The 17516-nt window shown below is 43.5% G+C and overlaps 1 protein-coding gene across 4 annotated transcripts in view; it reads right to left on the bottom strand.

Moving 5' to 3' along the window:
• Window positions 1-13169: 13169 nt before the first annotated feature.
• The window catches only part of PPP1R9A (protein phosphatase 1 regulatory subunit 9A), a 333162-nt gene continuing 328815 nt past the window's right edge, over window positions 13170-17516 (bottom strand). For all 4 annotated transcript variants that reach the window (XM_040352313.1, XM_040352312.1, XM_040352310.1 and 1 more), the window contains one exon: window positions 13170-13696. In XM_040352313.1, coding sequence (XP_040208247.1) covers window positions 13487-13696 — 210 coding nt within the window. In that variant the 3' untranslated portion in view covers window positions 13170-13486. The remainder of the gene's footprint in view (window positions 13697-17516) is intronic.

The raw sequence follows: 17516 nt of genomic DNA on the forward strand, positions 1-17516 counted from the left end.
TTGTGGGGATACCTTTCTTCAGCAGGGACAGGGAAGCTGGTCAGAGTTGATGGGAAGATGGGTGGAGCCAAATACAGGGCAGTCTTAGAAGAAAACCTATTAGAGTCTGCAAAAGACTTGAGACTGGGGCGGAGGATCACCTTCCAGCAGGACAACGCCCCTAAAAATACAGCCAGAGCTACAATGGAATGGTTTAGATCAAAGATCATGTGTTAGAATGGCCCAGTCAAAGTCCAGACCTCCAGCTTGAGCTATTTTGCAAAGAAGAATGGACAAAAATTTCACTCTCTAGGGCCAGATTCATGTACCTTTGCGGTGGCGCAACGTATAGCATTTACGTTACACCGCCGCAAGTTTTACGGGCAAGTGCTTGATTCACAAAGCACTTGCCTGTAAATTTGCGGCGGCGTAGCGTAAATCCCTCCGGCGCAAGCCCGCCTAATTCAAATGGGGCGTGGATCATTTAAATTAGGCGCGTTCCCGCGCCGAACCGACTGCGCATGCTCCGTTTTGAAATTGCTTTGCGCGAAATTACGTTGCACCGACATGATTTTTTGAACGTTGACGTGAGCTACGTCCTTTCCTATTCACGGACGACTTACGCAAAAAAAAAAAAATTTTTAATTTGACGTGGGAACGACGGCCATACTTTAACATGGCAAGTCTAAAGATAGGCCAAGAAAAAGCAGCTTTAACTATATGCCGGGAAAAGCCGACTAGCGACGACGTAAGAGAATGCGACGAACGCGCGTACCTTCGTGGATCGCCGTAAACAGCTAATTAGCATACCCGACGCGGAAAACGACGCAAACTCTACCCAGCGGGCGCCAAAGTATTACACCTACGATCCGAAGAAGTACGAAGCCGTACGCCTGTCGGATCGAAGCCAAAAGCCGTCGTATCTTGGTTTAAGGATTCAAACTAAAGATAAGACGCGGCAAATTTGAAAGTACGCCGGAGTATCAGTAGATACTCCGGCGTACTTCTTCTGTGAATCTGGCCCAAGATGTGCAAAACTCGTAGAGACATCCCCAAAAAGACTTGTGGCTGTAATTGCAGTGAAAGGCGGTTCTACAAAGTATTGATTTAGAGGGGCTGAACATAAATGGATGCCACACTTTTCAGATATTTGTAACAAAAAATGAGAATATCATATGAAATTTTATCATTGTCCTTCCACTTCACAATTATGTGCCACTTTGTGTTGGTCTATCACATCAAATCCCAATAAAATACATTTACGTTTTTGGTTGTAACATGACAAAATGTGAACAATTTCAAGGGGTATGAAGACTTTATCAAGGCATTGTATTTTAACTTTATGTTTGTTAATAAAATTTGGTTAATTTAATTGCAGTCTGTTGTCCCTATGCGCCAGAAAAAGTCCTAAGTGTTCGCTATTTTTCTCTCCTCCCTTCCTTCCACCTTAGGGGTGGGGATTACTCCAAACATTTCTTAATATGTCAGGCAAGAAATAAAAGGCTGCCAATGTTGACCTCTGATTATGCTACCTGTTTGTCACGCCGATCACGTGGCTTTCATACTTTCTGAGCTACTAACCTGAAAATGTATGCAGATCATTTTTTTAAAAAACAAGACAAAAAACCTTAGCGTCCGCACAGAAAAGACGTCACATGACAAAACTCGTATGGCAGGGCTAGGTCGCTGACGTCATCACGCACGCTAATATCGCACTCACGGTCCGGAACACCGGCCAGAGTCCATAGGAACATGAACGTGAGCAGTTACCCTAGTGGATATAGACTGTTTATATGCACGACAGCACTTTTTTACTTTCATTTTCTCTGACATATGTGTTTTTGTATGATATGTGATGTATCAATTTGTTTAGCACTGGCAAATTTGTTAGTTCACATCTTAATAGAGTAATGTAGATCAGCGCTAACCATTTCTCGTTTTGCACTTTAAAAATCCTTATCTGCATACTTATTCCATAACAATATCTTAAATAAAACCACTGAATCATCAGTACAGCCAGGAAAAAAGCATTTTCAGGAGAATGCAATAGTAACGTCAATCTTTAGGTTTCTCCGATGACCAGTTTTGTTTAAATAATACATAGCATACAGACATGTTGATACGTGACTGGGCAGAACTTGGTAAACACTGAAATAAGGAAATTATTTAATTTGTCCGGTATTCTACTTTAAAGTTGACTGAAAAGATAAAAACATAAAAACAGTCACAATTTTAAACAATCTTCAAAAAAACATCAAAACAAAAGGTAAAACATGAAAGTAAAATGCAGAGTCAATTTACAAGGAATGAAATAATACATAATAGGAGGGTAAATGTCTATTCTATACCACCCTGCAAGAAAACTAAAAAATATTTGTAAGATAATACTGGATCACAGCAGCAGTTCTAGAACAGTGAAAGTGGGCTGAAAATCCAGCCTAGAAAACTAGAGAGGCTTTTTTAGGCCATTTCTGGTTTTCTCCCATACGGCATACTTGCTTTATTTAACCTGAATCAAGTGAGCACATTTTCTGGGTCTGTGGCCTCTGTGGCCATGGCACCACTTCTTGACTTAGGACTGAGCTCTGCACACTGCCTAAACCAGTGGTGGTCAATATTCTTGATATGAGGAGCCTCAAAATCCCCAAAGGGCCGCACTCCTATAAAACTCAGTGAATATTCATTGTCAAAGGTAGCAGACACACAACAGGATATAGTCAAAAACTAACGATGTGATACAAGAGACTGTAGACATGACACAAGAAATGGTCAGAGACTGCAGACTTGATCCAAGAGATGGTCAGAGACTGTAGGCATGATACAAGAGATGGTCAGAGACTGCAGACTTGATCCTAGAGATGGTCAGAGACTGCAGACTTGATACAAGAGATGGTCAGAGACTTTAGACATGATACAAGAGATGGTCAGAGACTGCAGACTTGATACAAGAGATGGTCAGAGACTTTAGATGTGATACAAGAGATGGTCAGAGACTGCAGACTTGATCCAAGAGATGGTCAGACTGTAGGCATGATCCAAGAGATGGTCAGAGACTGCAGACTTGATCCAAGAGATGGCCAGAGACTTTAGATATGATACAAGAGATGGTCAGAGACTGCAGACTTGATCCAAGAGATGGTCAGAGACTTTAGATATGATCCAAGAGATGGTCAGAGACTTTAGATATGATCCAAGAGATGGTCAGAGACTGCAGACTTGATCCAAGAAATGGTCAGAGACTGCAGACTTGATCCAAGAGATGGTCAGAGACTGCAGACTTGATCCAAGAAATGGTCAGAGACTGTAGACCTGATCCAAGAGATGGTCAGAGACTTTAGATATGATACAAGAGATGGTCAGAGACTGCAGACTTGATACAAGAGATGATCAGAGACTGCAGGCATAATACAAGAGATGGTTACAGACTGCAGACTTGATAGAGATGATCAGAGACTGCATGCATGATACAAGAGATGATCAGAGACTGCAGGCATGATACAAGAGATGGTCAGAGATTGCGGACATGGTACAGGAGATGGTTAAAGACTGCAGACATGATACAAAAGATGGCTAGAAACTGAGGACATTCTGCAGGAGACTGTCAGATTGTGAATATGCTATAGGAGTTACTGTAAAATGCTTCAAGAGACAGTCATTGACTGGGGACATATTATATGAGACTGCTAGAAATTACTGCTTTAACAAGGCAATGGGGAAACACAGATGAGGGTCTTCAGTACCAAAAGTGCCACAGGCTGCATGCTGCTCCCTGGGTGCAGATTGGGCATCAGGGACCTAAACACTTTCCCTGCCTCCTCCAAGGACCTAAATTTACAGCCTACCAAATTTTAGACTTATGATCTTTACTTTATCTCAAGAGAGGATGAGATTCACTATTTGGCAAAAAAAATTGTGGACACCTTACCATCACACCTACATGAGCTTGTTGGACATCCCTTTCCAAAACCATCGGCATTAATATAGAGTTTGTCCCAATTTAAGCCTCCATGACTCAGGAATATAAAAGGGGTGGGGGTGTAGATCGCGCTGGACTGACTCCATCAGTCACTGCTGTAGGGTATGCAAAAGTGTGGGCAGATAGGAAGGGTTTGTTCCCAGAGGTTCATGCCCAGTTTGAGGAAAAGGTGTTGGTGGGTTCAGTTAGGGCCTGGGCTGCTACCTCGGGGTACGGCCTTGTGGTCGACTCCGCGTATGCTTGAGAAGAAGTGAAAGTAAAGAAGCAATCGGTATCCAGTAGATGCAGGTTTTACAGACGTTTTATTCAAAGTCACAACAACAAAATGAGGCCAACGCGTTTTAGGGGACCAAAGACTCCCCCTTCATTAGGGCTGTTTGGAAGCATAGGATAAAAAACAGGAATATAGAAAGATATCAGGAATATAAAACACAACAGGAATATAGAAAACAACAAGAAAGCGTTTTCTCCGATTGTGACTTTCTATTTTTGATTGTATATCTTTCTATACTCTTGTTGTTTTTTTTTTATCTTATGTTTCCTTATCTTATCTTATGTTTCCAAACAGCCCTGATGAAGGGGGAGTCTTCGGTCCCCCAAAACGCGTTGGCCTCATTTTATTGTTGTGACTTTGAATAAAGCATCTTTAGAACCTGCATCTACAGGAAGGCTGTCCACAAGATTTTGGAGTGTATCTGTGGGAATTTGGACCCATTTAGTCAGTAGAGCAGGGGTGTCCAAACTTTTTATAAAGAGGGCCAGATTTGATAAAGTGAACATGCGTGAGGGCCAACCATTTTGCCTGACATTCTTTGAACTATTAAAATTCGCTCTAAGTGTGTTTGTCCGAGTACTAATACACAGCCCAACAAGAATTCTGTGGTGAAGAGATGAGCTTGGGCGTGTTATTTGTATCTATCTATAGATAGATATAGATATCTACATCTATATATATATATATATATATATATAAATATTTTGTGGCCCCAACGAATCCCCGAGTGCCGCTCAAGACTAAGGATGAGCTCAGGAGTGTTATTTTATGTACCGGTATACCTTATTTATCGGTGTATAACACGCACTTTCACTTTAAGAGGGAAGTTTCAGGGGGAAAAAACAATTTTAAATAAAGAACTGTAAAGCAAAATAAGGGTCAGTGCCCATCAATGCAGGCCCCCTATTGCCATGAATGCAGCCTCACTATTGCCATCAGTGCAGCCTGATCCATGCCCATTTGCAGCCTCGGAGGGGGCGGGATGAGCGCTAACAGATTACATGCAGGAGAATCTTCTGTTTTCTCAGCGGCCTCTTTTAATAGCACGTCCTACATTCTATGATAGACAGAACAGTCTTCCAATGGCAGCCCAGGAGACAGAACTTCCTAGTACAGATGCCGCTGAGTAAACGCTTGTTATGCCCCCTCCCTGTCCCCTCTGAGGTAGCGCTAATAAATGCTGTATATATCTTTAGTAGCCTGGGGGCCGCAAAAGATATATATATATATCCAAATTATCAGGGGGCCACATTAAACCGGAACAAGGGCCGCATTCGGCCCGCGGGCCGGACTTTGGACATGCCTGCAGTAGAGCATTTGTAAATTCAGATAATGACCTCCGATGAGGAGACCGGACTCACATTCTGCATTTCAATTTATCTCAAAAAGCGTTTGGTGGGGCTGAGGCCAGGGCTCTGTACAGGCCCTCCTTGGCAATATTTCTAAACACTTCTTTATATTTGAACCCTTTTCGCTGGGGCAGGAAGCCAGAAAGGCCAGTCCACCCAACACCAATCCCTCACAGCCCAAAAATGCGTTGTTTGGCCAACGGTGATACCATATCATAGCTCATTCAGAAAAGGGACAGCAGCATAGAATTAATGGAGGAGACCCATGTGTGGCAGGTTTGTTCATTGAAGGTATTATATATATATATATACAGTATGTGATCAAGCACATGTTGACATGCCTGTCACCTTGAGAGATATTTTGCACTTTTTCGTGCACTTTACATTTATACGCTATATAATGGAATCTCAATAAATCTGGTGTTTTAAAGTAAATTTTTGTTGGTGCTGGCTATTTTTTTTTTTTTTTTTAATGAGCAATACAAACTTGACATTGGTTTTACCAGTTTTCCCCACTTTATCTAACACTAACATTAAAAGTTTTTCCTGCAGCTGGACTTAACGTGTATGTAAACTTTAAAGTGTTTGCTCACTTTTACAGAACAAAAGAAAAGTTAAACTATCACTGTACACCCTCCCCAGTAGTGTGCCTATCTTGAAGGGTAATGATCTGTCAGTGCCCACACAGCCTGTGCAATGGCCCGGGGATTCCAAATCCTAGCTCTTCTCCCTTTTTTGAATGCAGCACTTCCAGGGAAGATCAGAGCAATGCTCTGTGCCAGCGCTGGCCAATCAGTATCACTCTGGTCCATCCTGGAAGCGCTGCGCAAAGAGCGGGTGAGATGCCTGGGCACGGATAGCTCATCATGCCCAGAGATCAGTACAGCGAAGACCGGAGTGGAGTGGGGTTTACAGTGTTAAATCGCCTTTTCATTTTTTCTGTAAAGGCGAACTAACATTTCTAACCGCTTGCCGACCGCCTCCTGTAGATACACATTGTGCAGAATGGCACGGCTGGGCAAAGCAACGTATAGGTACGTTGCTTTTAAATTTGCCGCCGTGCAGGCGCGTGAGTGCCCCTGCCACGAGCTCCATGACCGTGCCTGCGGGACCCGCGGACACAATGTCCTTGGGTGTCCCGCGATCATGTCTCAGAGCTGCAGAATAGGGAGATGCCTGTGTAAAAAAAGCATTTCCCTGTTCTGCCTAGTGAGAGGACACAAATCTACTGTTCCCTGTCATCGGGAGCAGTGATCAATGTTGTGTCACTGGTAGCCAAGCCCCCACACAGTTAGAATCACTCCCTAGGACACACTTAACGCCTTCCTAGCCCCCTTGTGGTTAACCCCTTCCCTGCCAGTGCCATTTACATAGTAATCAGTGCATTTTTATAGCACTGATCGCTGTATAAATGACAATGGTCCCAAAATAGTGTCAAAAGTGTTCTATGTGTCCTCCATAATGTCGCAGTCATGATAAAAATCACAGATCGCCGCCATTACTAATAAAAAATAATAATAATAAAAATGCCATAAAGTGATCCCCTATTTTGTAGACGCTCTGGCGCAGATCTACGTAGCTCGGCGCATTTGTAAGTCTGGCGTAGTGTATCTCAGATACACTACGCCGCCGTAACTTACAGTGTATTTCCCGTATCCACAAATAATTTGCGCCGTAAGTTACGGCGGCGTAGTGTAAATGTGTCGGCGTAAGGGCGCGCAATTCAAATCACTAAGTTGTGGGCGTGTTTTATACTAATACGTCTTGACCCCACGTAAATTACGTTTTTTTGGAACGGCGCATGCCGTCCGTGGGGGTATCCCAGTGCGCATGCTCCAAATTAACCCGCAACAAACCAATGCTTTCGACGTGAACGTAATTCTACTCAAAGCCCTATTTGCGAACGTTTTACGCAAACAACGGAAAATTCGACGCTGGCCCGACGTCCATACTTTACATTGGCTAGGCCTCATATAGCAGGGCTAACTTTACGCCGGAAAAAGCCTTACGGAAACGACGTAAAAAAATGCGCCGGACGTACGTTTGTGGATTGGCGTATCTAGCTAATTTGCATACTCGACGCGGAAATCGACGGAAGCGCCACCTATCGGCCAGCGTAAATATGCACCTTAGATCCGACGGCGTACTAAGACGTACGCCAGTCGGATCTAGCCCAGCTTCAGGCGTATCTTGTTTTGTGGATACAAAACCAAGATACGCTGGAGCAACCTAGAAGTTACGCGGCGTATCAATAGATACGCCAGCGTAACCGCTTTGTGGATCTGGCCCTATAACTTTTGCGCAAACCAATCAATATACACTTATTGTGATTTTTTTTTTACCAAGAATATGTAGAAGAATACATATCGGCCTAAACTGAGAAAAAAAAATGTATATTTTTTGGGGGATTTTTATTATAGCAATAATGAAAAATATTGCTTTTTTTTAAAAAAAATCGTAGTTTTTTTGTTTATAGTGCAAAAAATAAAAACCGCAGAAGTGATATAATACCACCAAAAGAAAGCTCTATTTGTGAGCAAAAAATACGTCAATTTTGTTTGGGAGCCACATCGCACGGCCGCGCAATAGTCAGTTAGCGACGCAGTACCGAATCGCAAAAAGTACTCTGCTCAGGAAGGGGGTAAATTCTTCCGGGGCTTAAGTGGTTAAAATTAACTTTTTGATTTCTTGGGTTTAGAGACAATTTTATTCAATTCACACCTTTTTGAATTTTAAAGATTAGTGCTTTTTACATCTGATATTTTAATATTAGGAAGCCTCTTTATATCAAATACAACAAATTAAAATAACTGCTGAGAGGATTGTTGTAATGTAATCATCACATCATTAATTAATGTGCTAATTGGTGAAATCAGAATGACAAAAGATGCAGCAATCGTTAGTGCTACATTAGACATGATGAGTAATAACATGATTTAATTATGCGAATGCTATCAACCCCTGTGACAATGTATTATCGCCCATGGCTTCTTCCAATTAGGCCATGCATGCATACTGCAGGGTGCCCATCAGGGGGCGCTAAGAAGTACTGCACATCAGTAAGTGAAGTACTGCCTGCTTTTTTACATTTTCATGCTCTGCTTGTTACCCAATAAATCATTTTAATCAAAATACTTTCAGCATCAATAAAGTGCCAGTGAAACGGAAAGGGGAAAAAACTACACTGCACACGCCCCAGCTACCAAACACATTGGTTTGTCATCATGGGGTACTAGCAATAATTATTTTGGTGTTTGATGTCCGGAAAAATACTTGTCTACATATATAAAACAACGAGATCTCCTAGCTGTCCTGAGAATTCACCTTGGAACCCCACGTTGAAAAACTGGAGTCTGTTTATAGCAAATGGAAGTCTAGAACCCTTTCTTAGTTCCTCAAGGCTTGCTTGCTTAATGCCCTGCAACGGGTACACTATTAATACATTGGAAAGTTAAGAATACTGTTTATAAATAAAATACTGTTGAGCAGTTTGGTTGAATGGCGGTTCTACTGTACAGTTATTTGGTGATGCAGCAGTGGTGCTTCATTACTAGATATTGCCCAGTTTCTATAAGTGGTCCAGCAAGGTGCTGTCCGGCAGGCCCGTCGGAACAGGACAGGCAAAACAAGCAACTGCTTGGGGCCCCGAGCTGGCCTGGGGCCCCAGCAGAGCGCCGCCGCACCGCCGCTTCCTATAAATGCTGCAGCCTGTAGCATAACTGAGCTCCTTTCCTAATTCCTCCTGCAGTCCGGCCGTGTACCGTAACCGCGTGGTACAGGAGATTCAGTTTCCTGTTCCCGGCCGGACTGACAGGAAGTGCACACACTCAGTGCTCACTTCCTTTCAGTCCAGCCGGGAACAGCAAACTGAATCTTCTGCAGCACGGTATGCGGTTAGGGGGGGTAAAAAAAACATGGGGGGGGGGCCGGGGAGGCAGTCAGAAGAAGTACTAGCTGACGTTCGGCAGCAGCAGCTGTATGCGGCGGTATTTCCATTGACAATGAGTGGAGATTCGTCCCCATTCAGACCTTGGTCAAAGCGAGACCCATAGTCAGTGACACATGCTGGACATTACATAACTACCTGCTCCATGTTCACATCTGGAAACACAGATTGTGGGAGAGGGAATTCTTCCAACACCAACTATGTTTGTGGTTCTGGTATTTCATGTGAGCTGAAAGATGTGTCACAATAAACATTGATATACAGAAAGGAGTGCCAGACCAAAACCAGCTAAAATAGTCTAAGATTACTTTTTTTTTACCAAAAATTTAAATAATCTAAAAACAACAAACGCGTTTCGTGGGGCAACACCACTGCCCCTTTATCAGGGCTCAACACAGGATAAAACTTACAAGATTAATCACTGCGCTAGTATTACAGAAGCAGCTGGCATAAATTGTATGGTGACAAAAAAAAGCATCAAAAATGGGTGTTGCATAAAATTAAAGGCAAGAGTCCAGTAAAGTCCTTGTTCAGGAAAGAAAGCTGGAATCACCCACGGTGTAAACAAAGACACAATCAGGTGAGCATGAAATTCTCCTCCACCGAACATCAACACACCTGTCCCCTGGCGACGTTCCATTTGACAGAACGCCAAGTAGGGTGGAGCTCTGACATCACGACACTGTCACGGCGTGTCGACTGCGGCCATCTTTATAGTTGGAAACAAATGCTATTCATGACAGACTGCAGCCTTTGATATTCTGATCAATATTCCAATCGCACACGTTCCTGGTAAAATGGCTCATACAAAATGGTGGGTGAGTCCTGGAGACATCAAACAATCAAACATATTCGCCAGCAAAAAAAAAATCACATCACAAAGGTACAACGTTTCAGAGTCACGCAGGACCCCTTCGTTAGGCATATTACATGACTGACGAAGGGGTCCTGCGTGACTTCGAAACGTTGCACCTTTGTGGTGTGATGTTTTTGCAATAAAACTTTTTTGGACGTAATTGTACGATCCTTGGTGTGCTGGCGAATATGTTCGATTTCAGCCTTTGATATGCCTGTTTTTATCTTACAAAATGTAAGTACCCTGTATGTTTTTTAGAAACACATTTTGCCTGGTTTTAATACTACACCATGAGGAGTTGCCTTTCTTGTATTTTATGTATGCACCTATGATCATCCATTTGGTGAGACTACAAGACCCAGCCATTCTATGATCCAATTGACTTGGTTTTGTGGCACTGTGGATACATCATGCTTGTTTGACCACCTGTAATTCAGTGGTCCGTTGTTTTGGTAAGAGGCCCAGTGTGTTGATGTTCAGTGGAGGATATTTTTATGCTCACCTGATTGTGTCTTTGTTTACACCGTGGGTTATTCCAGCTTCTTTTCCTGAACAAGGACTTTACTTTAAACACTATGGTCTTACCTTTAATTTTATGCTACTAGCGCTGCATACACCCATTTTTTATACAGGATAAAATTTAAATGGACTCTGAGAAAACAGATCTATATTAGAACCAGGCAGGCTAGTGACGTTCAAGGCCCCGCCCCGCTGAGGAAGTTGCTACAACGTAACGCGTACGGGGGAAGGGGCCTGAAGTCACTTGCTGCCATCTCTGAGAAGACACATGTTGTGTGTAATTCCTTTCTGCCGTTTTGCCTTTCGGGCTAATGTGAGTAGCCTGTTAATGCCTTTTTAATAAATCTAAGCCGTTTTTAAAGCAGAGAGCACTTAGATCTGTTTTTTCTCTTATCCTCGATCTCAATGCTGCCGAGCCTAAGAAGTTTGCTATCCACATATTGCACCTATCTGTTTATCGATTTCTGCTGGTATGACTGCCTGGTAAAACAGGGGTCCATACCTTAAGGTGAGAGTAGCCATTCTTAACGGTGAAGGGATCACTTATTTAAAGTTAAAAGTCACCGGTGAAGATTTGGAGTGGTTGTCACCCTATTCCTTTGGTATTTGGAATTTTTCACTTTTTGGACTTTTTTTGCATTATTTATGCACCATTCATGATTAATTTGTTATTGGTATAACAACTGTGTTTTGCACTTTAGTTTAATTGTATTTACAGGCATACCCCGCTTTAAGTACACTCACTTGTACGAGTGCATGTAAAGTGACTTACAAGTACTGTACAGACATTTTGAAGCTGCAGTAGAAGGAGCTGAAGCTTCAAGAGCATAGCCCACCCTGTTCCAGTGTGCCCCTGACACCCCCACTACAGCTCCTGACACCCCAAATACAGCCCCTGACCCCCTACTACACCCTAGAAGTGAAAAAAGGTATTGTTTCACTTTAAGTACATTTTCGTTTTACATACATGCTCTGGTCCCATTGTGTATTTAAAAGTGGGGTATGCCTGTATATTGCGCTGCACTATTTCCTATACATTACTATATTAGAACCAGTACTGAACTCTCCACATGGGGCAACCACTTGACAGTGGTGGCTGAGAAGCAATGATGAACAGGAGTGGTGTTGCCCTCAAAATGAGCGGAATGGTTTTATATGACTTTTTTTACCGATAATTAACATTTTTTTGGACTCTTTTATTGGGTTTTAGTCTGGTGCTCCTTTCTGTACTACTATGGTTTGAGTTACTGTTGGGTACTCATCGAGGGAAGTCTTGCTGTGTGGGCGCTGCCTCGCCAGGGTTATTGAGCTTATTTGTTGGAGTTTTTCTTCATCTTACACTTGCAAGTCTAATGCCTTGTACACACGATCGGTTCGTCTGATGAAAACGGACCGATGGATTTTTTCTTCGGATATCCGATGAAGCTGACTTTCATCAGTCTTGCCTACACACCATCGATTTAAAATCCGATCGTGTCCAACGCGGTGACGTAAAACACAACGACTTGCTGAGAAAAATGAAGTTCAATGCTTTCCGAGCATGCGTCGACTTGATTCTGAGCATGCGTGGATTTTTGACCGATGGATTTCCGTACAGACGATCGTTTTTTTAAATTATCGTTTTTTTAACCATAAGAAAAATTTAAAACAGGTTCTATTTTTTTTTTCACCAATGGGAAAAAAACTATGAGTCCCACACATGATCGGCTCGTCCGATGAAAACGGTCCATCGGTCCGTTTTCATCAGACGAACCGATCGTGTGTACAGAGCATTAAAGTTCCTGGGAACCTCTATGAGTATGTTGTTTTGGAGTAAAAAATGAACCATGTTCTTGACCAGTCATTCTCAACCAGGGTTTCTCAAGACGTTGCTAGAGGTTCCTTGAGCTGACTGACCTCTCATGTATTGATCCATGCATAATTCTGAGGCCAATGCCACTTGAAAGAGTAATTTTCCCCCAATGACCACTAGACCTAAAAAATATTTCAAGGGTTCCTTGGAGGGGGGAGGGGGGAAGTTTGAGAAAGGCTGTTCTAGAGGAACACCACCTTTCATTATGTCCACCAGTCAATGCCGCATTGCAGCAAAGTTTGTTGAGTACACTTTATTTAGTTTACAAAATGTCATCCCTACCATGAAATGACTGTTTGTGTTGCCCCCCCCCCCCCTTCCAGGCCAAAGGTTCCTAGTCCTCCCCTGTGCTAAGCTCTGCATTCTACTTGAGCTATTGAACTCCATAAATTGCTATTGAGAATCCACTACAAGAAGGAAGGCATAGACATAATTTACTGGATAACAATACAGCTGATGTTAGCAGATTAGCTGAAAAGCCATATCAGAGCCATGCTATGGGGAAAGAAGGTCTCCCAGTCAAGTTGGAAATAGCAGTAAAACCCCTCTGGAGCATCAATCATTGCCCTCTCTACCCAAAATGGAGTAGTCAGCTATGGGTGGAGCTGTTTTTGCTTGTATTTACCCCTTCTTGTACCAGCATTGTCACTGATCTGTGCAGTGCCTGGAGGCTTGCATACATTGTACACCAAACTCATTGTGGTAGAATTGTCCTATTCACACAGAATACATCAGTTATGGTTCTGGTGTGCTCCGTGCACCATCTGTGGGCATGTCATCTTCCCGCCTTGCTCTCCGCACTTGCTGATCACGCTCCATCTTCCGGAGTCTCTCCTTTTGCATCTCCATTTTTCCATTGGCTTTGCGGAGCCTCTCAACTGTCACTCTCATGTCTTTGATCTTTTTTCTAATGAGCAATCTGTCTTGAGAATTTACTCCAAGGGCCTAGAGAGAAAGGGGAGATGATGTATGATCAAAAAGGAACATAACAATTCTTAATTTTATTTTTTCATTAATAGAGAAGTCAGAGATTCCATCATTTTCCAATGAGCTGTCGGGCTGTCCGTTCTGCTCACAACAGAATTATAAGCCTGAGTATGTAAAGTGTTTTAGAAACACTGGGCTGGATTCAGATAGGTCAGCGGATCTTTAGATCCGCGTAACCTATCTTATTTACGTTACGCCGGCGCAAGTTTTAGAGGCAAGTGCTTAATTCAGAAAGCACTTGCCTCTAAAGTTGTGGCGGCGTATCGTAAATCCCCCGGCGGAATTCAAATTCCGCGGCTAGGGGGCATGTAGAATTTAAATCAGGTGCGTCCCCGCGCCGAACGAACGGCGCATGCGCCGAACGAACGGCGCATGCGCCGTCCGCTAAATTTCCCAGCGTGCATTGCTCCAAATGACGTCGCTAAGACGTCATTGGTTTTGGCGTGAACGTAAATTACGTCCATCCGTATTCGTGAACGACTTACGCAAACAACGTAAAAAATTAAAAATTTGACCCGGGAACGATGGCCATACTTAACATAGGATACGCCGCATATAGCAGGGGTAACTATCCGCCGGAAAAAGCCGAAACGCAAACGACGTAAAAAAAAGCGTCGGGCTGGCCGTTTCTGAATCGGCGTAACTCCCCATTTGCATATTCCTCGCGTATACAAACGGAAGCGCCACCTAGCGGCCAGCGTGAGATTGCAGCCTAAGATCCAGCCTAAGATCCGACGGTGTAAGTCACTTACACCTATCGAATCTTAGGGAGATCTATGCGGAACCTGATTCTATGAATCAGCCGCATAGATCCGACCGACGGAACTCAGAGATACGACGGCGTATCAGGAGATACGCTGTCGTATCTCTATCTGAATCCGGGCCACTGTGCGGTGTCTTTGGGGTGGAGGAACTTGACTGGCCTGCATCTTAACCCAATAAAACACAATTGGGATAAATTAGAGCAGAGACTGCGAGCCAGGACTTCTTGTCCAACATAAGTGCCATAGACACAATACTAAACCTTGTGGACAGCCTTCCCCGAAGAGTTCAAGCCATTATAGCTGCAAAAGGTGGGCCAATGCAATATTGAACCCTACGGACTAAGACTGGGATGCCATTAAAGTTCATGTGTGTATAAAGGGATGTGTCCCAATACTTTTGACAATATAGTGTAAACTACATTGGATGCCACTCTGTCTTTTTTGGTGAGTTGACACTGCCTGTAAATCTTGTTAAGCCAGCAAGCTGCCATACTGTCTACACAAACCAGATCTCAGGAGGTATGTTTTTTGCATAAAGCGACATTTGAGATAGAACACTAGTGCCGCAGTTATTTATAATTGTAGCGGGCAGCTGTTTTTCTCTGCTGGCCCTGATATAAATTTAGAGGGTAGTCAGAGGATTAGTTATCTCTGACTGATTTGTTTCCAAATTTTGGGCCTCTGTTCCAGCCATGGCTGTACTGTGAGTGACCACTATTGCTGCCTGGGGTGCCTGTACCACCCCAGGCCAAGGGTGGCAGCAGTCGAGTCAGGGTGCATTGAGTGTTTTTTCTCAGCAGCCAATCAGCGGGGGTTTGTCGCCCCACTGTGCATGCTGGGGGAGAGTACTTAAGGGACGGACGTCATTGGTTCGTGGTCGCCGATCACAGGTATGTCGTCCCACCACCCCTCGTGTGTGGCCCTCATGGCCGAGGGTGCGTGTTTAAGTGTTCCTGGCTCCGGGACCACGTTGGTCCCGGGCAGTAATCTACAGTGTAGGCCCAGTAGTTAAACTGGCTCTGCAGTTGAAGAGTGGTCCTGCGCTGTCCGTCCTGAGGTAGGAAGCCGACCGATGAAGAACCTGTCTGGGGGAGTACCGAGCACGAGGCTGGTATCTCAGGAGAGGCCTTAGACTTCATCGAAGAATGCACCATTACTGAGAGGCTGGATGATGATCGCCTGTCAGTCCTGAATTGACTAAAGTTTATTCAAAAGAGATCGGGGTGCTCAATCCTGTAAGAAGGATTCTGGACCAAGAATATCTCCATCTTTGGGAAGGTCTGTGGCAGAGACTTTGCTAAAGTTCCGTGTGACACATTGGCTGCTAGGCTGGTGAGAGAGGCCTATCCAGGTGCACTGTACCCACTCTGGCTAGTGTGGTGACGAAAGTTTATTGCTGGAAGCAGAATTGTTTCCAAACCGAGTTATACGCCTGAATCTACTGCCTACTAATTCTACCTCTTCAGCTGCTACTATTTTTACTATTTTACCCCATTGGGTAATAAAGCACAGAAAAAGACATCTAAAAAGTGGACACTGCAATTCTCAGCTCTCATCGTGTACCCTAGACGGCGGAGAATAAGAGGTAACATGCCACCCAAAACTAACCAGCAGCTCCTTCGGTGGTAGTGCTACATAATATTGTATCTAGATTTTTTATGGCTTAAAGCCTAATTCCGATTATACCTCAGACAGGAGGCTCATATCTTATGCATTATCTTTCTTTAATAATGCCCATAGCAGAAATACAGTAAACATTTATTGTAACTTAAAAGAAAAAATTCAAAGAACTACCCTTCCCAGCAGTCCCTGGGCCAGCGTAGCCCCTCCCATACCGTAATCTATATAAGGGACTGACTGAGGTAACCTATTCCTCTTTCTTTCTGCTCATGGCAGAGCACACAAGATAAGTATTTCATGTACCTTTATTATTTACAAGATAGGTATTTCATGTACCTTTATTATTTACAGGATAGGTACTTATTGTATCTTTATTATTTACAAGATAGGTGTTTCATGTACCTTTATTGTTTGATTGTATATATGGTCTCTGATACCGAGTGCCCCGGTGTCGGGTGATTTTGTTCAGTCTTGACTGATATGTTTGAGGTATTGTGGAACATGGGGAGTTTCCCTGGAATTCCTCCCTTATACCGAATGCCCCGGTGTCAGGTATTTTGTCGGAATTGATTGTTTTGTAGTTTTGGAAGATGTGGAATACTGGGGGTTCTCCCTGCTATCCCCCGTTTCTGTGCTTTATTTCTGTCTGCCTGACACCGGAGCGGTGTCAGGCAGATATGTTTGAGAGGCCACGTTTGTTTGTTTCCAATTCTTTGATTCTTTGCTCGGGTTTTTTTCCCTTTCTTTGACGCCGGAGCACTGCGGCGTCCGTGCGGGATTCGCGCTGTTTTTCATTCGCTCCCTCGGCGGGCGCCATGCCTGGGCAACTGTCCCCCCCCCCTCCCCACGCTTCCCTTCGCGCGCTCAGGTGGGGGGCGGGGTCTCCGCCGCGGCCGCTCCTCTCCTCTCTTTCGGTACCTCTCTCGGTATCGAGAGCGAGACAGGGGAGAACGGTTCTCATCGACCGTTCCGTCCCTCACAACCTCGGGCCAATAAGAACTCCAGAGGCCGTAGTCTCGCAAGACTTCGCCTCTGGAGTTAGAATCCCGTCAGGCTCCCCTCACACCGCAGGATGTCCTTCCCAGCGGTGTCGTAGCCAGGAACCTGCTGCTGTTTCACCATGCTTTTAACCACTAGATGGCAGTACATCTTTTCAGATATATATATATATATATATATATATATATATATATATATATATATATATATATATATATATATATATATATATATAAATATATATATTTCATTCCAATGAATCAATATCTAATAAATAAATAAATAAATTAATTAAATTAAATAATTTAAATAACCGAATCTACAATAAATAATTCAATATATACTCAAATTATATTTCTGGGGAATTTATTCCCTAGAACATATACCTTATTTAT

This window comes from Rana temporaria, chromosome 5 (assembly GCF_905171775.1).
Source record: "Rana temporaria chromosome 5, aRanTem1.1, whole genome shotgun sequence".
Taxonomy (NCBI): Eukaryota; Metazoa; Chordata; class Amphibia; order Anura; family Ranidae; genus Rana; species Rana temporaria.